The 24,709-nt window shown below is 34.7% G+C and overlaps 1 protein-coding gene across 3 annotated transcripts in view; it reads right to left on the bottom strand.

Moving 5' to 3' along the window:
* HDX (highly divergent homeobox) overlaps positions 1-24,709 on the bottom strand; it is a 175,187-nt gene that overhangs the window by 107,483 nt on the left and 42,995 nt on the right. For 2 of the 3 annotated variants that reach the window (XM_080652344.1, XM_080652345.1), the window contains exons 2-3: positions 22,251-22,397; positions 15,076-16,182 (exon numbers count right to left, since the gene is read on the bottom strand). In XM_080652344.1, coding sequence (XP_080508470.1) covers positions 15,076-16,182; positions 22,251-22,397 — 1,254 coding nt within the window. The remainder of the gene's footprint in view (positions 1-15,075; positions 16,183-22,250; positions 22,398-24,709) is intronic. The other variant, XM_080652346.1, reaches the window with a different exon arrangement.

The following is a 24,709-nucleotide window of genomic DNA, read 5'->3' as shown; positions in this document are numbered from 1 at the left end:
TGGAATCTAATGAACATAATAAACTGATGGATTAAATAGATCCAGAATTATGGAACAGTCTTATGAATTTCAGAGGGAATGCGGGGGTGAGCTTGGGAGGGGAATGATTAACTGGGGTACATATATGCATAATCCATGCACACAGACAATAGAATGGTGAAGGCCTGGGAGGGGTCGGTACAGGGTGGATGGGGTGATGGGGAAAAACACACAAACAAAGGCAACATTTGTAATACTTGCAACAATAAATATAAATTAATAAAATAGAAATAGATTTTAAAAATGAACATACTAAAAATGACAAATATACTAATTTGTTTTGTTACACAATATTATCAACATGTAAATTGTAACAGCAATAACCTAAAGTGAGATGAGAAGAAGAAATAAAAATCTAAAATATAAGAATTCTGTTGATGTTATGTTTTTATCACTTTAAAATATGTTTTAGATATGTTAAGTAAGCCTCATGGTAACCACAAAGGAAAATCTTTTAGGAATTACAAAAGATAACATGACAAAGAAGTCACAGCATACTGCTTATGAAAAGACATGTAAACAGAAAAAGCTGGATAAAAAAAGAACAATGGATCTATAAAACAACCAGAAAACAATGAACAAAATGGCAATAGTAATTTATTACCCATCAATAATTACTTTAAATGTAAATTGATTAAATTCTCTAATAAAAAGACATATACTGGTTAAATAGATTTAAAAAAACCACAATATCCAACAATATGTTGCTTACAAAAGAGTAACTTTAGCTTAAAGATACTTATAGATTAAGTATGAAGGAATGGAAAAAGACAGTTCAAGCAAATGGGAACCTTAAAAAGCCAAAGTAGCTATACTTACATCATACAAATAGATATTAACCTATAAATAGTAAGAAAGAAAAAAATCATATAAAAATAAAGGGTTTAATTTAACACTAAGATGTAATAATTATAAAGATTTATGTGCCCAATAGTGAAGCATCTAAAGACATAAAGTGAAAGGTAACAGCACTAAAAGGAGAAATGAACAGTAATACAATAATAATTATAGACTTGAATACCACACTCTCAACATTGGATAGATCAACCAGATAAAGATTCAATGAGATAACAGTGGATTTGAGCAACAGTAAATGGTCTAACAGACATATACAAAACATTCTATATAACAACAGCAAATTCACATTCTCAAGTGCACAATTCACATATTCTAGGATAAATCATATGTTATAACACAAACAAGTTTTAGCAAATTCTAAAAGACTTAAATCATATCGAGTAACTTTTCTGAGAATAATGGAATAAAAATAGAAATAAATAACAAAAAACCTAGAAAATTTACAAACACATAGAAATTAAAACTCTTTTGAACAACCAATATATCAAAGAAAAAATTAAATGAGAAACAGAGAAGTTTCTTGAGAAAAATGAAAATGGAAACACAACATACCAGAACTTATACAATATAGCAAAAGCAGTTCTAATAGGGAAGTTTATAGCAAAAAAAAAAAAAAGCATTAAGAAATAAGATCTCAAATAAATAATCTACCTCTACACCTATAGGGAATAGAAAAAGAAAAACAAATTGTGCTGCAAGTATACTAATGGGAGGAAATAATAAAAATAGAAAATAAATAAATTAAATATAAAACAGGAAAAATAGAATAATTTCACAAAACTAAGAGTTGGTTCTTTGAAAAGATAAACAAATTTGACAATCCTTTAGCTGGACTAACCAATGAAAAAAGAAAGAGAACTCAAATCAGCAAAATTATAAATGAAAAAGGAGACACTACTGACCACAGAAATGCAAAGTATCATAATTGCCTACTGTGGACAAGCATATGCCAACAAATTAAAAAATCTAGAAGTAATGTGAAAATACCAAGACTGAATAAGAAAGAAATAGAAAAATTGAACACACCACTTACTCATAAGAAATTTGAGTTAGTAATTTAAAAATGTCTCCCAATGAAGAAAAGCCAGGACCAGATGGTTTCACTAGTGAATTTTACCAAAGATTTTAGAAAACATTAATGCACATCCAAATAAAGTAAAACAAGACAGAACACTCCCAAACTCATTTTATGAAGTCTGCATTACGCTGATAACAAAGCCAGAAAAGAATACTACCCTGATGAATTGAAATGCACAAATTTTCATGAAAATGCTAGCAAACTGAATTCAGCAGCACTTTAAAAAGGATAATTTATCATTACCAAATGGAATGTATCCCTGTAAGGCAAGGATGCTTCAATATCCTATATAATAAAGATGTAATATGCAAATAGTCGTTACACCGTGAAGCATAATGACCTGACCTGCCGCATAATGACCAGATCATGGATCAGCAGGAGGGTGGGGCAGCGAGCTACAAGAGGGCAGCAGAGAGCTACAGGAGGGAGCAGGGCAGCAAAGCTATGAAGGGGGCAGGAGGGGGGAGTTACAGGAGGGCAGGGAAGTGGGCGGAGAGCTACTGGAGGGCAGCAGTGAGCTACTGGTGAGCTACTGGTGAGCTACTGGCACACGGATTCGTGCGCAGGGCTACTAGTTTAAAAATAAATCAATCTGATTCATCACATTACTAGGAAAAGAAAAAAATAATATCATCTCAACAGATACAGAAAAATAATTTGACAAGATTCAACATCTGTTCATGAAAAAAGCTATTAAAATTAGATATATAAGTAACACACCTCAACAAAAAAGGTCATATATGACAAGTCCACAGTTAACATCACACTCACTGATGAAAGGATAAAATGTTTCTCTAAGATGAGGAAGAAGACCGAGATGCTCACTTTCACCATTCCTATCCAACTTGTTACTGGAATTCCTAGCCAGAGCAATCAGACAAGAAAAAGTTATAAAAGACATCACAATTGGAAAGAAAGTGAAGGACTTATATGCATGCATATAAGAGTAACCAACAGATGCAAAACATTGGGGGGTGAGGGCATGTATGGGAGTGGGGTGGGGGGGCAATGGTAAGATATGTACACATATAATACCTTAATTTAAAAAATTAAAAATAATAATAATAAAAAAAGAAATAGTAGTGTTTTATGACTCTCTATATAGAAAACCCTAAAAGCTTCAGACACACACACACACACACACACACACACACACACACACACACACAAAAAAAAAAAAAAAAAAAAAAAAAAAAAAACAACTGTAGATCTAATAAATTCAGTAAAGTTGCAGGATACAAAATTAACATGCAAAAATCAGTAACATTTCTTTTTTTTAATGTTATTGTTGGGAGTGTGACAAATGTCCCCTTGTCCCCCCCCACCCCCATTGCCTCCTTCCACCTGGTTCCTGACCCCAATCCAGGCCTTCACCATCTTTTTGTCTGTGTCTATAAGTAATGCATATATGCATAGAAGATCTTTGGTTAATCTCTTCCCACCCTCTCTCCACTTTCCTCTGAGATGTCAGTCTGTTCCATGTTTCCATGTTTCTGGGTCTATTTTATTTATCAGTTTATTTTGTTCATTAGATTCCTTGTTCGGGTTATTTTGATTTTTAGATTAAATTGTTGATAGATAGGTATTTATTGCCTCCTCCTCCTCCTCCTCCTCCTCCTCCTCCTCCTCCTCCTCCTCCTCCTCCTCCTCCTTCTTCTTCTTCTTCTTCTTCTTCTTCTTCTTCTTCTTCTTCTTCTTCTTCTTCTTCAGCTTCAAGAATACCTTTCAGCCTTTCATGTAATACTGGTTTGGTGGTAATGAACTAGTTTAGCTTTTTCTTATCTGTGAAGCTCTTTATCTGACCTTCAATTCTGAATGATAGCTTTGCTGGGTAGAGTAATCTTGGTTGTAGGTCCTTGCTATTAATCACTTTGAATATTTGTTGCCACTCCCTTCTGTCCTGCAAAGTTGTTGGAGAAATCAGCTGGCAGCCATATGGACACTCCCTTCTAGGTAACTAACTGCTTTTCTCTTGCTGCTTTTAAGATTCTACCTTTGTCTTTAACCTTTGGCATTTTAATTATAATGTGTCTTGGTGTGGGCCTCTTTGGATTCCTCTTGTTTGGGATTCTTTGCACTTCCTGGACTTGTAAGAATATTTCTTTCACCAAGTAGGGGAAGTTTTATTTTGTTATTTCTCCAAATAGGTATTCAACATCTTGCTTTCCTTCTTCTCCTTCTGGAACACCCATAATGTGAATGTTGGTATGTTGGAAATTGTCCCACAGGCTCCTTACACCAGTGGTCGGCAAACTCATTAGTCAACAGAGCGGCAAACCGCGGCTCATGAGCCGCATGTGGCTCGTGAGCTGCAGTTTGCTGACCACTGCCTTACACTATCTTCATCTTTTTGGATTCTTTTTTGTTATTGCTCTACTGACTAGGTGTTTTTTGCTCCCTCATATTCCAAATTGTTGACTTGATTTTCAGAATCTTATATTCTACTGTTGAATCTCTGTAAATTATTTTTTATTCAGTAACTGAATAAAAATATGCTTAATTTCTGACTGGTCCTTTTTCATGCCTTTGATGTTCTCAATACGGTTCTTGAAATTCTCACTAAGATCCTTGAAAGTCTCACTAAGTCCCTTGAATCTCTCATTAATATTCTTGAGCAACCTTATAATCATTGTTTTGAACTCTGTATCTAGTAGCTTGCTTGCTTCCATCCCATTTAGTTCTTTTTCTGGATATTTCTTCTGTTCTTTCATTTGTGACATTTTTTTTTTGTCTCTGTATTTTGGTTCCTTCCCTGTGTTTCTTTCTATGTATTAAGTAGAGCTGCTATGTCTCCTGGAATTGGTAGCAATACCTTGTGTAGTAGGTTTCCTGTAAGGCCCAATCTCCCCAGTCACCTGAGCTGGGCACTCTAGGTGTGCTCCTGGGTAGGCTATGTGCACTGTCTTGTTGTAGTTGAGCCTTAATTGCTGTGGGTCACACTGGGAGGAATTGAACCCCAGTCCAATTAAATGTGAGGACCAGCTGTGAGAATAGTGGAAGAGATGCTGTGCAGGAGACACCCCTATGGAGGAGGACTCACTTCAGTGGGGCTTTGGTGCTCACTGAGTCTGCCCCTTGAGTGTATCACTTTGGATGTGTAGAGTTTTAATCTGGTATAATCTGAATATGTCCACCAGGTGCACTGGCTCTGAGGCCTCCTGGGAGGTGCAAAGTCAACCACTGCCTGGGGGCACCTGGCAGGAAGTACAGAGCAATCTGCAAATGGCTTCTATTTACATTGGGCTTGGAAGTGCCTAGGCAAAGCCAAGCTGTCTTGGGCCTCTTATTTATAAGTGTAGGGCACGATGATGCCAGCTGATGCTTGTTTAAGAGGGTTTTAGAAAGTTTGAAGCCTGAACCAGGGCAGGCCATTCATATGTCAAAGCCACTGCAAACAGCTTGGGTGGGGCTGCAAATTGGATGGGGTAGGGTCTCAGGGAATCACCAGGGCAGAGCCAACAGTATGAGCCAAGCTGATGGGAACTCAGATATGGCTGCCAGTCAGCTCTGCAATGTGGGAGGTTCTAGCACAGGAACAATGATCCATGTGAACACCCTTGTCTGGGATAAATTCATGTTCTTGCCCTGATCTCAGACAGTCCAATTCTTCCCCAAATGTGCCAGGTTCCTTTCAAGCTGCCATCCCAGCATGGGAGCCTAGAGGAATCGAGTATGAGTAAGTCTGTATGTCAGCTCTTTAAGAGGAACTGCCCAGGTCTCCAGTAGCTTCTGTGTCACTCAGCCACAATTCCTGCTGGTTTTTACAGCCCCAAGTTATGGGGGCTTTTCTTTCTAGCTTTGGATCCCAGGACTGGGGGAACAGTGTGGGACTGAGACCCCTTATTCCTCACCAGGAGGCCTCCACAGCGACAATATTCCCACATGAGTGTGTCAGACCAGCCTGTTCTGCGCCTCCACCCCTCCTACCAGTTTTGACGTGCTTTCTTCTTTGTCTAGCTGTAGTACTTCCATCCAGCCAGATTTCAGGTGGTTCTGAATGATTACTGCTCTGTATTGTAGTTGTGGTTTTGAAAGGTGCCGAGTACCAGTGTTTACCTATTCTGCCATCCAGCAACATTTCTTTACATTAACAATAAACTATTTGAAAAAGAAGTAAAGAAAATAATCCAATTTTAAATAGCATTAAAAACAACAAAATAGTCAGGAATACATTCATCTAGGAGGTAAAAAATCTCTACCCTGAAAATTATAAGGCATTAATAAAAGAATTTGAAAAAAGACACAAGTAAATGGAACAGCATCCTGTGTTCATGGACTGGAAAAACTAATATTGTTAAAATGTCCATAAAACCCAGACCCATCTATAGATTCAATTCAATTCTTATCAAGATTCTCATTGCATTTTTAGTAAAGTAGAAAATAATCCTAAAATGTGTATGGAACCATAAAAGACTCTAAATAGCCAAAGTAATCCTGAGAAGGACCAAAGCATGGGACATCACAATTCCTAATTTCAAGCTATATGAAAAAGCTATAGTAATCAAACAGTAAGGTACTGGCATAAAAAATAACTCTAATGCAAATATGCATAACCCATGGACACAGACAATAGTGTGGTAAAGACCGGAGGCAGGCTAGAAGGGGTCAATGGGGAAAAAATGGAACATATGTAATACTTTCAACAATAAAGATTAGAAAAAAGATGCATAAGCCAACAGAACAAAATCAAGATCTCAGAAATATACCAGTGCATTTACTATAAACTAATAGTTGATAAGAAAGCCAAGAAAACTCAATGGAGAAAGTATTTTCTCTTCAAAAAATAGTGCTGGGAAAATTGGATATTTGCATACAAAAAAAAAATGAAACCAGACCTCTATCTTAACCCATTCACAAAAATTAACTCAAAATAGATTGCAGACTTAAATGTGAGACTGGAAATCATAAAACTTCTCAAAGAAATCATAGGGAAAATCTCCTTGACATGGGTCTTAGCAATATTTTTGCATGTGACTCTTAAAGCACAAGCAAGAAAGAAAGTAAACAGCAATATATGTGGGACAACATCAAACTAAAAACTCTGAACAGAAATAAAAAAGATCAACAAAATGTAAAGACAACTTAAGGAATGGGAAAATATTTGAAAGCCATGTGTCTAATTATGGATTAATATCCAAAATATATAAAGGACTAATAGATACATGAAAATGTGCTCAACATCACTAATCAAAAAAGGAAAATGCAAATCAAAACCACAGTGGTGGGTGGGAGTAATCAACCAAAGACCTTGTATGCATGTATGCATAACCCATGGACACAGACAATAGGGTGCTGAAGGCCTAGGGTGGGGGAGCGGGGTCGGGCTGGAGGAGGTCAATGGAGAAAAAAAGTGAAAATATGTAATAGTTTCAGCAATAAAGATTTATTAAAAAAACACAGTGGGATATCACCTTAAGTTTGTTATGAGAGCTATCATAAAATAATTAGAGATAAAAAGTGGTGACAGAATATAGATAAAAGGCAACACTTGTGCATTGTTGGTGGGATTATAAATTGATGCAGCCACCATGGAAAACAGTAAGGTGGTTCCACAAAATATTAAAAATAAAGCTATCACATGATCCAGCAATTCCATTGCTGGGAATAGATCCAAAGTCAATGAAAACACTTTGTCAAAGAGATATCTCCATCCCCATAATCATAGCAGCATTATTTACAATAGCCAAGATATGGAAATGGCTTATGTCCATTCACTTAAGCTGTTTCCATATATTGGCTGTTGTAAATAATGCTGCTATAATTATATATGTATTAGAAAAACTACATAATATATTTGTATATATGTAGTTTTCACTATATATAGGGTGTTCTCAAAATGTATACATATTTTTTAAATATTTTTATTGATTTCAGAGAGGAAGGGAGAGGGAGAGATAGAAACATCAATGATGAGAGAGAACCATTGATTGTCTGCCTCCTGCACGCCTCCTACTGGGGATGGAGCCCGCAACCCAGGCATATGCCCTTGACCGGAATTAAACCCGTGACCCTTCAGTCCACAGGCCTATACTCTATTCACTGAGCCAAGCAGGCTAGGGCTGTATACATACTTTAAAGCTGATAACTCACTTAATTTTCACCTTTTTTTCAGGTTTAGCTGGTTTAAAATAATGGGTGAAAGTTTCAAAGGGTTTATTAGTCAAGAAACAAACACCTTAACTGACATGGGTGGGTAGAAAAGAAGCGAAGCTGCCTACCCCACAAGTTCATACTCATGATTTCTGCAGTGTGATGGTGCTAATTTATCCTTTAATAGCAGAATGTAGTAATCACGGAATTATTGCTAAAGTAGTTTTCAAATAAAAAAGAAAAATTAAGCTTGGCACAATCTGACCAAACTAGTGTCAATTTACAATTTCAAGATTATTTTACAAAACACCTACATTTTTTTACACAATAGGCTCCTGGCATCATTTTCAGACGAAAGTACTTTTAAATTTACTCTGACATGCTCTAAATGAATAAATTACAGTTAAAAAAAAAACTGTCAACAAATCTTTCTTTCTCTTGGGTCAGAAAAAGAAGAGTGGCATATAAGATTGAGGGAAGTGCAGAAAAACTACAGAAAATGAGTGGGTTAGGGAGGGTCAGTGATCATATTAATCTCACATAATGTGATATTCTCCAAGGTTAAGAATCAATCTGCTCAGAGCCAATTAACAAAAAATTTAAAGAAAATCTTCATTCTGCAGTTAAACCCTTTAACGCTTTCATTTATTCAGAATCAGTCCTGCTGTTCGTCTGAGGCGCTGGAGTTACACTAACCAAGTCCTAGCAGTGGTAGCACTAGGTATTTGTGCCTGCAAGTCATAAAAAAAAAGAATAATGCCTTTCTCCTCCAGACCAAAAAAGTTTGAGTAACAGTTTTAACACTAAACGTAAAATGATTTGCAAAGGGGTTTTATGTAACAAGTGGCTTGAAGTAGTCTATTAAAAAAATGGGGAGATTTTACTTTTAGCCAGAAATCAGTAACAGTTTTAACACTAAACCTAAAATGATTTGCAAAGGGGTTTTATGTAACAAGTGGCTTGAAGTAGTCTATTAAAAAAATGGGGAGATTTTACTTTTAGCCAGAAATCAGTCTCATAAAGCTATTTTTGAGTATAGCTTGTGTAAAATAAAAATGTTTAGCTTTGGTAATAACTTTTCCAAGCTGAACTCCCTCTAGCAAGATATTTTTCAGTGCTTTTATTTATTATGCACTTAGACTATGCACTTTTTCTGAAATATTTTTGTAACACTTTTTTATATTTGCCATTTGAAAAGATTGTGGTGTAGTTGGTCTGTAATTAAGTTGCAGATTTATAACTGCTATTAGCTTTGTAAATCAAAATATAAGTGTTTTTGTCCTGGTATATTGTCATTCCATCTGCAGCTGGAGCTGGAATCCCATTGATCTTCTAGCTACCATTCATTTTCTTCACAGTTCACAAAAGAAGAATGTGAAACTCAGTGAATGCTGTTTACTAATTCTGTTGGGAGATGAATCTCATTTCACCAAAATTAAATTATGTTTTTCTACTAAAATGATGATACAAGTTGAAGACACATCACTGAAATTGGAAGACCTCACCACTTAAGGCTCCACAATGGCTCACTCAGCTGAACTCTAGGTTACTACTATTTACTTTGTTCACCCATTGGGGTTGGGGGTGGGTACAGATTTTTTTTAATGTTGGGAGATGGCCATTCTAACTACTGTCGAATGTCTCTGTTTTGGGAAGGTATAACAAGAAAATAAAAAATATATATATATGAAGGGGAAAAAAATAAAATAAAAAATAATGGGTGAAGCCAGACTAAGCTTTGAACAGAGAAAATTTAGTGCCACTAGACATTTTAAAATAAGGATACATAAAAGATAAGGTTGCAACAGTTGATGAATTGAGGTTGCACAAATGCCGAATGAAATGATTCTTGATGTGTGCGATTCCATTGCTTCACATTATCAGCAGTGCCTGGACCGGAAAAGTCATCAGTTTAAAAACAGGCATTGACAAAAAAAAATTACTCATTTCTGTAGATTCTTTTAAATTTTGAAAATGAACTGTGTGTTAATAAACACTGAGTTTATAATCATTCAAATTGTGTATATGTTATTTTGGGACACCCTGTATGTATCAGATAAATATTCAGCTCTGAAAAAGAAGAAAAACCTGGTATAGGTGACAACATGAATGGACCTTAGGGGCATTATGCTAATTGAAATATATCAGACAGAGAAAGACAAATACTGTATTATCTCATTTATATGTGAAATGTAAAAAAAAAAAAAAAATCTCATAGAAAAAGAGATCAGACTTGTGGGTACCAGTGTTTGGGGGGATTGGATGAAGGTGTTCCAAAGGTACAAACTTTCAGTTATATAAGATAAATAAGTACTAGGAATGTAATGTACAACAGGATAACTATAGTTAACATTGCTGTATGGTATATTTGAAAGTTGTTAAGAGAGTAGCTCCAAGAGTTCTCACCACAAGAAGAAAAACATTGTTATTAACTAAAACACTGGATATTAACTAAACTTATGGCAACTTCACAATATAAGTAACTGAAATAATTATGGCTGTACAACTTAAGTTATACAGTGCTCTATGTCAATTAAATCTTAATTAATCTGAAAAAATATACAAAATAATTACTGAAAAAAGAAAAAGAAAAAAATGTAATACTCTATATTGATAAAATATAAAAAAATGCACAGAATTTCTCATTAGATACAGAAATATCATTTGACAAAAATAAATATCCTTTCACGAGAAAATCACTTAACATACCAGGAATAAAAGAGAACCTCCTCATCCTGACAAAGAGCATCTACAAAATCCAACAGGTGACATCATGTTTAACATTTTCCACCTTAAACATTAATAAGATCAACAGGAAGAGAAACATATCTTGTACCACTTCTATTCAACATTGTACTAGAGTTACTAGCAATTAGTCAATAAAAAGAAGTAAAATTTTACACAAGTAAAAGCTATCTGTGCTTGTCGATGGAATTCCCTGTTGTCTACTATAAGTAATATATTAGTTTTCAGAATACAAGTTTGATATATAAAAATCAATGAGCCAAAACCGGTTTGGCTCAGTGGATAGAGCGTCGGCCTGCGGACTGAGGGGTCCCGGGTTCAATTCCGGTCAAGGGCATGTACCTTGGTTGCGGGCACATCCCCAGTGGGAGGTGTGCAGGAGGCAGCTGATCGATGTTTCTCTCTCATCGATGTTTCTAGCTCTCTATCCCTCTCCCTTCCTCTCTGTAAAATATCAATAAAATATATTTTAAAAAAATCAATGAGCAATTCAACAATTAAATTAGTATAGAAATTTCATTTAAAGTAGCATCAGAAAGAGTTATATACTTCAGAATAAATTTAACAGAATAAATGCAAGCATTATCTACTGAAAACTAGAACAAATTATTTAAAACTTAAAGAAGATATAATAAGTGGAAAGGCATACATGGATCAGAAGACTCAATATAATTAATATGGCAATATTCCCAAATTGCTATACAATGGAACATAATCTCTATAAATAGTCCAGGTGGCTTTCTTTTGCAGAAAGTGACAAGGTGATCCTAAAAGTCATATGTAAATGCAAGGTACCCAGAATAGACAAAATTAATTTGAAAAGAATTCAGTTGGAGGACTCACTTCCCAATTTCAAAACTTCTAACGAAGTTACATTAATCAAAACAATGTTGTATTAACATAAAAATACACATATATAAATATATATGCAAATGGACAGATTATATACCCAGAAATAAACTCTTACATATGATCAATTGATTTTGAGAAGAATAGCAAGAGCATTCATTGGGGAATGTATAGTGTTTTCAACAAATAGTGCTGTGACACCTGGATATACATATGCAAAAAAATCAAAGTGAACTCCTCTCTTGGTTGGGTTAATTTGCATACTCACTCTTATTGGCTGGTGGGCTTGGCTTGTGGGTGTAGTGGAGTGATGGTTAATTTGCATGTTTCTCTTTTATTAGTGTAGATAATTAAAAACCAATGATAAATAGTGGACTAACAGCAATGGCATGAAAAGTGAATGTCACTTTGGAGACCAATAGGGCTCCAATATGTCTTCTAAGGAGTGAGGTTAGCCTGGAGAGTTTTTGAAATGCAATTGGGCTATGGTATCCTGGTACAGCAACCTCCTAACAGTTTTCTTACTACAACTTTGAACTTATTATGATTCCCAAGGGGCTGCAAAACAGAGCTGATTTAAACTTGTTAGTATCCTTTAGGATTCCCTCAATTTGTACTTATTCACCAAGATAGCTTGGAATTAGACTATCCTTCAGTACTAGGTTGAAGATACCAGGTGTAACAAAAAGAAGAGGCAAATATCTCTGTTACATATTCCCAGGGTCAGAAATGAAATAGAATTGTTTGCTTATAGTTTCACAGCTAGAAAACTGCAGAGATGGCCATACATTCTATTTTTCTAAGTCATGATGTTACAGTAATACAGCTTGGTAATGAGCTTCATTAAAATCTTGGAGAATAACTAACATGGACTGAATGCTTGTGTCCCAGCTGAACTCACTTGTTGAAACCTAATGTGATGGTATTTTTGAGGTTGGGCTTTTAGGAGGTAGTTAATTCATAATAATGGAGCCCTCAAGAATGGGATTAGTGCTATTACAAAAGAGACTTCCTTACTCCTACCTTATAAAGACACAGTGAGAAGACAGTCTTCTATACATTAGGAAGCGGGATCTTACCAGACACAGAATCTGTCAGCACCTTGATCTTGAGCTACCTATCCTCCAAAACTGGGAGAAATAAATTTTTGTGTTTAAGCCACCAGTCTATGGTATTTTTGCTATACTATAGCAACCCAAATAGACTAAGATGCTAAACCTGATTTACTACACTTCCCCAGGCTGCCTTGTTGTCCCCAACCATCAACTAATTAAAGGAAGTGGGGGGTAATGATGCCCCAAGGGTTCTCTGCAAACAGTCTCTCTCATACTGTCTCAAGTCAAGTTGGAGGTGGTCTGGTATAATATAAAGAGAAATACATGGGATTTTAATCGATAGATGACAGTGAAGTTGATAGCTGATCTCCAGTCTTCTCTCAGCCAGCACTACAGCTATTATTTTCCCAACTACAATGTGATATTGCAATATTTTACTTGAAATAGAATATAAAGACCTAAACTAGCAATTGCATTAACTTTCTAACTGTGAGGTTGTAAGTATAAGAAAATTTAAACCATGGAGCATGCAAGGAGCCTGGCACAGATTGTGCCATTTCTTGATACAGCATTCCTGAAAAGTAGGTGTTACTAACCACATTATACAAATGAGGAAACTGTCACAAGGAAGGTTATGTCACTTGCCTAAAATCACACAAGTAGAAAGTGGAAGAGCCTAGATTGAACCCAGGTATATTTGGCTCTAAGCCCATGCTCGAAATTATGTCAGACTGCCTTTCTTTAAAAATATTACTCTTTAAAAATTAGCTAAGTTTTATTCCACTTAAAGTTATTTTATATAAATTAAATCCCTTTCAAAGTTCTTTCAGGGAAAAATAGAGGCTATAAAAAGGTATAACTATAGGATAAATTGTCCTTATGGGAACAGTTTATGAAAAATTAAAAATTAAAATTTTACTCTCAGACCTCCAAATACTCTAATGCATTTAACATTGTTAGGGTGTATGGTAAAGCAGAAAAAAAAAACATGATATATATCTGAGTTGTATTGTGGTTCTCACATGTACTGGCTGTGTGATCCTGGACAAGTTATTGGAATGTGGATTAAGTATCTGTATGTCTAGATAGCCATGGAGATTAAGTGAGATCAGGTATATAAAGTAACTGATGATGCCTGTGTAAAACTTTCAACAATGCTAAATGTATTGTTAATATTGTTATTAAAGACAAAACTGAAGGGGTGAAAAAGTAAAAAGAAAAGTAGGGAATGAAAGGGGTGTTGGGGAGGAACTTTATGGTATGATTCAATGTTAGTTTAAGCATGCTTTAGGAAAGAGCAAATACAGAAAAATCGGTAGACTCTCAATGAAAAATGATGACTAATGATGATGATAGAGTCTTCTTCTGTTAGGGGTAGGTGCCAGAGGGATAGTTCTCATACTCCAATATTGCTTTTCATTTTGAAGTAGAGTATTATAAAATGAAGGGAGTTAGGGTAAATTTATTTTTTATATTAATTGAGAATAGCCAGAAAGCATCTTAAATTCAGATAAAATTTAAATATTGTGTTTGAACAAATTAGAGTCTAGCTAGTAGCAAGAAAAAAGGTAAATATTCATGCTCTGAAATTCAAATTCTCTGAAACAGATTTTTAAGAGATGATCTATGACTTTAAAGGATGTTCTAAGAAAGGCTTATACCTCACTCTTGAGAATATTTGAAGCACACGTAGATAATTAAATATGTGGGAAAGTAAAGAAATGAAATTTATTTTTTCACAGGTAAAATTTGCTTTAATTTTTATTCTGAACATGCCTTATACACATTTTTTAAAAAGACTATGTGATTAGTATTCCACTTAATGTTTGAATAAAGCACTTCCTTTTAGAGAAAGGAGTTGGCTGAGTTACAACAGGCTCTGACTTCCCAGCAATCATCACCTAGAGAAATGATTGACTTCCCTTGCAATGTACCCAGGGAAAGCACCACTCATCTAGTGACGTCTCCTCACACTACAAGTAAAAATCATTATAGGAATAATCTATGTTCAAGGGGATGAATGTAGCCAATTTAGTCCTATTTTAGTGATGGCAAATGAGTTGCTTCCCATAAGGCTACTATTTGCTGGTCAAATCATTTTAAATATCAGGAGAAAGCTGCCATGTTATAAAAATTATTATATTCCACAAAGAAAAAAAAACATAATTAAACATGACCAAAAAAGTGCAAGATTCTTCAAAGAGATGACCCCAAACCACCATTTTGAAGCAAAAAAAAATCTCAAATGACTTCAAAATTTGAGTTATGGGACCCAGGTCTCAAGTCTAACTGGATACCAACACAGCTTTTTATACCAAACAATGGTTTTTAAAACCTTTATATAACAAACTTACACATTACCTGGTAATTGTTTTGGTTTTGTGATAACCTCAATTGGTTTGATGATGCAAAATGTGAAGAAAAATTATTCCGTGGTGGATTTGTATTACTGTAAATTGTTGTAGATGCTGTATGTAATGAGGTTCGTGGTGTCAAATGGTAGTCTCTATTTTGATATAATACATTATTTGACAAGTCTCTAATATTCACCATATGTGAATTTGGCATATTTCTTCCTGGTCCTGGCAAAACTGTACTTTGGTTCTCAGCTCGAAGGGAACTGCAACGTTCATAAAATCTTGAGTAGCTTGGTATCTGTGCTCCCATCAGTGCTAACTCTTCCTCTCTGGCATACTCATCATCAGCATCTCCAGTCTCCATTGCAATGGACAAACAAGTTCCTTCTGCTGAACTAGACTTCTGTGGAGGATTTCCTCCCAGAATTCTCTGAGGGTAATCACTAACTGCCAATGAAAATACTTCACGGATTTCTAAGTTTTGTGTTCTACAGTAAGGATCTCTAATAGGTGGCTTTTGCCCACATAAGTTATGTGATGTTAGACGCGTGTGTTCAGGCTTATATGGCCTTTGAATTCCAACTGGTTCAATTTTGCAAGGTCGGTGGCAAGATGGCTTTTGAGGTACCATGATATCAGAGGCTTGCATTGAAGAGCTTCCGTAGTTTTTCTTTGTGTATACGGAGTTTCCAGCATTTAGCACACTTGTCTGTCTTGACAAAATAATCGTTTTTTCACCCAAGAGCAGAGAGGCATTTTTACAGTGTGCTACTTGTCTTTGAACAGGAATGTGCAGCTGAAACTCAGTACCATTTTCACTGGCCGTTTTCTGAATGGGGATTTTATGTGCTTCCGTAATTTGTGTATTTGTATATTTGGTTGTCCCTTGCCTACTTAATGAACTGGCTGGACTGTATATTCCAGTCACAATGACATCATTATTGGCAGATGACCAAGAAGACTGTTGGCTTGAGGGTTGAGAAATATTAACCACATTTCTTACTGTAATGTCTGGAGCTGCCAAAGAGGTACCAGGAATAGTTCCTGTTGTTGCTGCTACTGATTCAGAATTTTTACTGCTCATTTTTCTTCTCTTATTGCCGACCCACGTCTGGAAGAATAAAAAAATTATGTTATAGAAAAATTCTTAACCAAAAAAGACAAGATAAAACAATTCCTGTTGGATAAATTGTATTTCCATTTGTCAGAGAACCAAGGCCTATACATATTAAAGGAAAAAAAAGAAATATAATAAAATTAAAAATAACTAAAGTATAAGGTCAGAATGATCAGGGACTTGTATTTAATAGATACCAAGGAACTTTGATAATGGAATTGTATTGTGGCTCCTGTCCTCAAAACCCAACCAATCTATTTATCCATAGCAAGAACCTTAAAAATGTTTATATCCTTTGACCTAGTAAATCCACTTTTGTGAATTTATCCTAAAAATAATCATAGATATATATAAGTTTGTATGTATTGACGTTCATCATATGTTTCTTTATAATAATGAAAATTGGAAGCATAGTTAAGGTAGTTAATGTCATTGGAAAATGCTTGTAATAGTGGTAAACAAATATATACTTGCAGTTTTCAGGTTTAAGATTTTTCTTCTATTAATATTTTATAACTTGGTTAATTTAATATTGCTAGATATTTAGGTTATTTTTAGAAATATTCACTATTATAAAACATACTACAACACACATCATTGTACATGCATCCTTGTGCTACTGGTCTGTTAGAATGTTATTCTAGAAAGAAACTTGTGCTTTTTGATATTTTCAAAGTACCCTGCCATGTATTTATAAGAGTTCTGGTTTCTCCACACCTTTACCAAGACTTTGCATTACCTTTTTGTGGTCCTTTGTACTCCAGGAGTTAATAAGAGCTATAAAATTACTGTTTGGGTTTAAATTTCTATGGTTATTATATTGCTTTGATAGAATAGCTTATCCATTTCCTTTACTTATTGTTATATTGGGTATTTGTTTTTTAATTGATTTATAGGAGCAATTTTCTACTAAAGGTAGCAACACTTTGTCATAAGTTGCAAATATTTTCCTGTTTGTCATTAATTTATGGTAATTATTTTCTTCTTTACACTTTTGTCTCCTTACCAAATTTTATGCTGTAAACAAAAAATATATTATTAATAAAATAACACTAGTGATTGGCATTCAGGAATTGATTACAAAAATATATATTTTTATATAAATAATGTATTATAATAATCTTAGTATTATTACATTGAATCGTGATTCTTCTTAAAATGTGCAATAAGAAATATTTCACTCCATAATGTGATCAATAAACTCTATAATTATTTCAAAATGTGATCCAGATTATAAACTATCAAAACACATTAATCTATTAAGAATTCTTAAAAAATAAATAAGTGAGAACATTAAATGAACTAGCTTCACACAGACATGGTACAGGGTAAATTTAATATTTGGTTAACTTTTGTGTGACCAAAAGTTTTAGAAGACCACAAAAATTATCCAATTTGCTATGCTCTTTATACTATAAACTATATTAATGTTGCTGCAACACTATAAATAAAAGCTATCATGTATTAAATACCCATCATATGTTTTTATAGATATTATCTCCTTTGGTAGGTGTTACTTTAAAATTGTGTAAGTGAAGAAACTGAGGTTTAGAAGTGTTAACTGACTTGTGGATACCTGCCACCAGAATTTAAAATCAATTTTCTTGATCTCAAAACATATTCTTCCACTATGGTGAGAAATTTTTGAAATGGTGGTCTCTGTTGACCATTTTATACTTTTGTAATTAATATTTCTCTAATAAAGAAAATGTTCCAGAAACTGTGATGGCTCCATTTTGCTTTATATGAGGCTGTGGAAATTTTAAATGAACTCTGGTTTAGTTTTACTAAACCGCAGAAGTGAGAATTATAAGCAGAGGGACAAATGAATATAAATGTCACAGAACGAGACAGGAGAAAAAATCTAGAAGGTTTTAAAGTATATACTCAAAAGAAATATCTAAAAAGAAGGTAGGGGAAGGTGAGGGTAAGGGGGAGAGATCAACCAAGGGACTTGTATGCATGCATATAAGCCTAACCAATGACACAGACAACAGGGGGATGAGGGCATGAGTCGGGGGGATGGCGAGAGTAATGGAGGAATAAGGACAAATATGTAACACCTTAATCAATAAAGAATTTTTTTAAAAAAGAAATGTTTTTGGATAAATGTAATTTCGATGTATGGTTCAAAAAGGTAAATTTTACAAATATTCCAAATAAACTATTGTGATATGGCTTTTCAAGTATGAAAAATATGCAAAAGAATTATGAGGCATAATTTTCATAAATATAAATAAACATTGCATTTAAAAGTTATAAACATGAAACGGTAGTGAATTGGTAAAATGTGAACTCAAGAGCTACTACATTGGAAGGGCAGCTCGGCAATATTTCTGAGAAAACAAATAAATAGCCTACCATGTTCTCATCACAGTACCAGAATATCTACCCTAACACAGAAATTTAAGAGTGATCCCAGTGCATTGCTAATTTATGACTTACTTACACAGTGCAAATATTATTTACATAAATCCCTAGGTATTTATATTATCTACCCATCACAAAATAAAATTCAGTAGAATATCATGTGCATATGACACTCAGCTATCTAACTTCAGAAGGCAGGCAACCTAGATGTAACAAGATCCATGTATCTTACTAAAACAATCCCTGACCTAAAAACCCACTTTATTTTGTTTTATATATAACTAGAGGCTCGGTGCACTAATTCATGCACAGGTGGGGTCCAGTCGGCCAGCCCCCAATAGGGGCAGGCTGGCCGGGGGGAGGGGCTGCAGGCAGTTGGTGGGCTGGCCCCATTCCCGATGGGGGTGGGGGGTGATCAAGGGGCAGGGCCGGCCAGGGGGAAGGGCTGCAGGTGGTTGGTTGGCCCCACCCCCTGTTTGAACTCTTGATTGAACTCCTGGTCGAGTGGACAATTTGCATATTAGCCTTTTATTATATAGGATTTAATAAACTTGGTATTCTAATCTATAATAAGTTAGAAATCACAAATATGAGGGGCCTTGGTGATTGAGTTTGCTTTTGGAGACACTTTGTTAGCAACAAAACTAAGTGTGTTTACGAAATGCATATTGCTCACTAAAAAGGAGAAGGAAACACACACACATACACATACACGAGAATTGATCTGAGAAATCATTAGACTGGTGTTTTTTAGTAAAGGGGAAAGTCACTCCATATACCTTAGCATGTTGTGAGCATTATTATGTGAGCACAGTACAATAATTGATTTCCATAACAAAACTCTGAGTCAAAAAGTGTTTTTCAATATTATCTACTGAAGTAAAGTAATAAAGTATGTATTAAAAATATTTCCACTTAAAATGTTAAAAATAAAGAAAATTCATTGTCTGAAGGTTCCAAACAGCTGAAAAAATTTTCCTAAAAGTCATTCACTTAGATAATCCAAAATTTACCAGTGCTTATAGAATATACATTATTTTTCTTTCCAAAGGCCTTATTGGTGTGAGAGAAAAAATAGGTCAAACAAATAGATATGTTAATTTGGGATTTGGACTAGGAAAGTGATACCAGATAGAAAATGGAAAGATGCTTGGGTCATCAATCCTTAGTCTCCATAAGATTCTTTTCAGTTTTCTCTTAGAAATTCCCAACTTATTTTCCTCTTTTTAGACCTTCCTCTTTGTTTTCCTGTACCATTACCCCATCATATTTATTTTTGCATGGATATTTTAACCTTTTAAGTTCTACTTACATTAAAATCATGTTTAGTAAAATGAAGAAAAACAAAACAAACACTATATTATAAATAAGAAAAGTAATTTATGTTTCAAAAGAACATACAAACCAAGCAAAATACTGGGGGGAGGGGACATTGTGGATGATGAGTCGATAAAGAACTCCCTTTTTGTCTGAGTAGGAAAGCCACCAAAACTGTGTTGGAATTTAGATTTGGATGACCAAATTTCTGTACGCTCTCCTACAATAGAGAGAATGAATCTGTTTGACACAATTCCTTGTAATTTATTTAACATATTACTTGTAAGCTTACATTCTATGAATTTATTTCTTTTTATTTCTATTGTTTGTTTTAGATTTCACATCATTTGAAGCATAAATATAAATGTGTGTATTTCAACACTCTCAATATTTAAGTACAATCGGTAAGTTATTAGGAAAGATGCAATAACAAATTTGAAATATGAAAGGTCACAGTCCACAAAGCAGCTGCCTACGAAGGCATTTCACTTTAAAGCAATGGTAAAATAAAACAGGGGAAAAAAAAAGAAGAAAGAAGTTACCATAGGTGCAGGGGGAATGAGTTTGTACTTATAAAGTGAAATCACATCAATTTGAAATATTATACACTTTACTAGTGGCCCGGTGCAAGAAATTTGTGCACATTAAAAGGGGATTAATTAGAGGAAATATTTTAATATTGTTATTTGCCCTTTCTCTATAATAAAAGTGAAGGAAATGAAAGAAAATTAGTAAAATGTATATGAAAATCTTCCTCCTGTCAGAGTCTGGGGCACACCGTGGGACCCAGAGTCAAGTCTCCACCCACCTGTGGCACCTCAAAATCGTGCAAGACCACCCAGACCCAGCTGGCCCCACCCCCATTAGGTGAGATCCAGACCTGGCCGGCCCCACCCCTGTCAAGCCACACCGAGCGGGGACGCAACCTCAGGTCCCCTGGCCCGGTGCTGGGTGGAGGGTGCAGCCTCAGGTCCCCCGTCACCCGTCAAGCCCCACCGGGTTGGGGGCACAGCCTGAGGTCTCATGTCAAACCCTACTGGGCAGGAGGCACAGCCTCAGGTCCCCTGCCCCGGCCCAGTACCACGCAGCCTCAGGACCCTGCTGAGTGTTCCTTAAGGCTCGTTAAGGGAACTCAGCCTCTGCTGTGGGTGCAGCCATCTTGTGTTACAGGATCCCCACCTCTGCTGTGGGTGCCGCCATCTTTGTGATGGTGTGATGGTCAATTTGCATATTCCCTCTTTATTAGATAGGATATTATTTTTTCTAAAGCAATTAAACATTTTTCTCTCAGGTTCACTAAAGGGCATTTTAAATAGGAAATTTTAAGCTGTCAATAGGAAAAATTTCTAGTTTATGATGGTTGATCTCAGTCAATAAGTAATAGATATCCTGAATATCCCCACACCCCTAGAATTGGTGGCACAATTCCCTTATTATTTGAAGATGAATATATCATTTAGTTTTTAAGAAATTGATTTCCCAAATAATTTTGCTTATCAAGATATTTTTATCTTTATGGTGTTTGAAAGTTCCTCTGAAAAAAAAAATAATTGAAAAAAAGAGACATTCTTTCTCTTTCCCAAATTAGTCTGATGATGACAAGGATAGGAAAGTTGCTAATATTCAAATCCCTAAGGATTCACGCCAGCAGGATATGTAGCATGTCCAGACAAACATAAAAGGACCTGTGCACTCAGTGAAATCTGTGACTAGTTCTGATAGATTTATCTCTTGCCTCCTCTCTATCACCTTCTCATTGCCTTCTCAAACATTTGACAGCTCTGATTTTTACAGATGAATATGATTGTGATAAAGAAAAATTTCCTCCCTTGTGATTTATTGTCATTCACTTGCTAACCCATTAAAATGCATGCATTTTAATTAAAAGACAGAGGAAATATTTATAAGAAAGTCTAGATTTTCCTAAAAAGACAAAAATACTCAAGTTATAAATGCCTGAAAATATGCTTTTTTTCTTGTTTTTAGATAAAAGAAAATATGCTAGATACACAATAGTCCCTCAGTAAATGCCTGTTTTACTGATATAATTTTGTAGGGCTATCTATCTATATTATTTCTAGGTTAAAGACAGCATAAAATCAACAACTAATTTTAAAGGTATTCATTAGTTCGAAGGACTGGGATATTTAAAGATATGTTTAAAGGCAACTTATTTTTAGTTTCTTCAAGGTATTCATAGAAACAAATAATAAATAATTAGCTTGGTTTATTTTAAAATTAATATATTTATACCAGGGAAATGAAGCTGTTTATAAAGTTAGTGACTTCATACCCTGATAGTTTTTCTTATATTAAGCAATTATAATTTGGAATAAAAAGCTATAAATTCGAGAATGTAAGACCTCAATACTTACCCTGACTACACTGAAGTCCAGCTTAGTCTCCTGTGCACACTGTAATATTAGCTGAAAGCAATTTTTACTTTGATTTGTCATTCCATTTTCATAATAACGCTGTAAAATCCTTTGTTGTTCTACAGTAAATACAGAACGTAGATTCATCTAAAAATAAAAGAAGATACTCTGAAAATTGGAATAAAAACCGTGTATGTGTAGAATTTGCAAGTTTTAAAAAAATAATTTTAGTGCTTTGAAGCTGCAAGATATTTTAAAGTCAATTAATCCCCATTAGTGGGCAAAAATCTGTGTGCCAAAGGGAGACAGGTTTTCACTGAAAAATTATACATAATGGAAATACATTGAATTTGCTTAGAAAAAACACCAGCATTAAAGACAATAAAATGAAAGCCTTATCTGGATAGTGTCTTTCACTGAAATAAATATTTATGGCTAATAAAGCCAGAGATGGTGGTAGCCATACGTGGTCAATTATCAACAGGAACACTCACTGTTCTTTGTCAAGCAAGGCATCTGGTATATGTCTTATAGCCAGAAGCTGTGCTCTGGAACAAAAAAGTGTCTTCTTTTTCTTTCTTTCTGGGTAAAAGGGTACTTTTGATATATTAAAACAAACCCCCTTTTTAAAGCTTGAAAATAAACAACAAGTTTTAGTGACTGTGAAAATTGCTTTAGGTGATATTAAAATAATTATTTTAATAACTATATAGTATACAAATCAAGAATCAAAATCATGTAATTTTACTAAAAACAACCCATATAAAAACTATAAACCTTTTAATTAAATTAACACCATCATAATTAGATAAGAGAAATTTACAAAATACTTTATCCTTCCCATCAATATGTAACATACTTAATATTAAGGGAAAACAACTCTGGTAATATCAGAAGTAAAAAGCAGGTCAAACTCTTTTTTAAAAAGATAAATTCTAGTAGTGCATTTTATATAAAATACTTATAATTAGATTAAGGCAATTTTAGGTTCTTGTTAAAAGCTGTCACACTGAAATTATTGCTAAAAGTTGACAGTCAGAAAAAAACCCTTCCCAAGGAAAGTGTCTCTCAAAATTAGAAAAACAGCAACAACAAAAACAACAACCCTATAAGCAAAACAAAATAGAAATCATTCTAGTATACTAGGTATGGGAAAAAAAACAAGTACACTGACATAAAAAATTAACTTCCCTTTGTCTGAATATTTTAAATTATAAAGCCATCTCATAAAGAAATTAAAGACAGTCATATAGCAATCTTCTGCATTTGTACACCCAACTTCCTTTCTTGCCCATACAAACATCTTCCTATCTAACGTCTAGCGATCTGATGAAAGAAAGTCAGATATTGGAGAGGACACCAGAAATATGAGAGTAGAGTTTCTTCCTGGGACATTAAGAAACAAATAACTCCACTAATTTTCTGAATGGTTACCCATGTAAAAGTATAAACCTTTTATGTGAAATCTGACCAATTTTCAAAGATGTTGGTTCCAGAGGACAGCATCCATCAAAGCAATATTTACTATTATGGCTGCCAGCTTTCAGAGCACATTGTTTTTGCTGAGACAAAAGATGTAAGTCAAATACCTGAAAAGCTTCATCTGGTGTGGATTTAGATGCAAAGAACTTTGGAATGAGTTCTGAGGAGGCGAATAAACTTCAGTTCACTAATGCATAATCAAGGTAAAGACTCTGATCATTTTCTGCAGGGCTGTAATACCATTAAAAGCCTAAAGTGCAACATACGGGAGATACCCAGGTGTGATGATACCTGACCTAATAATATAGGAATGTTTTTCTATTGGCTGGCTAAAACTGCTACACTTACCCAAATGTGATATGAATCTTTAAAAGCACAACAGGTCCTTTGTCACTAATACCAACAGCCAAATATAGGTAACCAGTACTAAACAGATTTCTGGAGTCAACAACTCTAACAATAGTGTAAACTTTTTAGTTTTTCCCTTAAATTCAGTAGCAACATCAGGAAGTCAACTTCACTCAAGAGATCTACTATTTTTCTTTCAAATTACGGCAAGTAGACAGACCCTTATAAGCAAGATAATTTGTCATTACCTCCATCCACCCTAGTTATCTTGGTCTATTAAGTGGAACAATATTGAATGACTATACTACCAAAACTTTTAATCATTTGCACAAAAATTAAAAGTTGTAAAAACCTTCAATTAAAAAGTTGGGGTCTTATACTGTATATGTGATAGATAAAATAATAATCCACTGGTTTCATAAAAATGGAGGTCCACTGGTTTGGGGTAGGGAAGGTAACTGAATTAAGGGATTAAATGCTAAAATAAGTCATTTAGCTTTACCCCAAGATTTATTCTTTGCACTGCACCACCAATTCAGCACATGCCATCCCACAAGAATAAGACAACCTGTGACCTACCCTCAGCTCCACTGTGATATATTGGGTAAATCACTTAATTTCTATAAGCA

Source organism: Plecotus auritus (genome assembly GCF_963455305.1).
Source record: "Plecotus auritus genome assembly, chromosome: X".
In the NCBI taxonomy this organism is placed as follows: domain Eukaryota; kingdom Metazoa; phylum Chordata; class Mammalia; order Chiroptera; family Vespertilionidae; genus Plecotus; species Plecotus auritus.
Note: the sequence above shows the minus strand (reverse complement) of the source record. Positions and strands in the feature narration are given on the sequence as shown.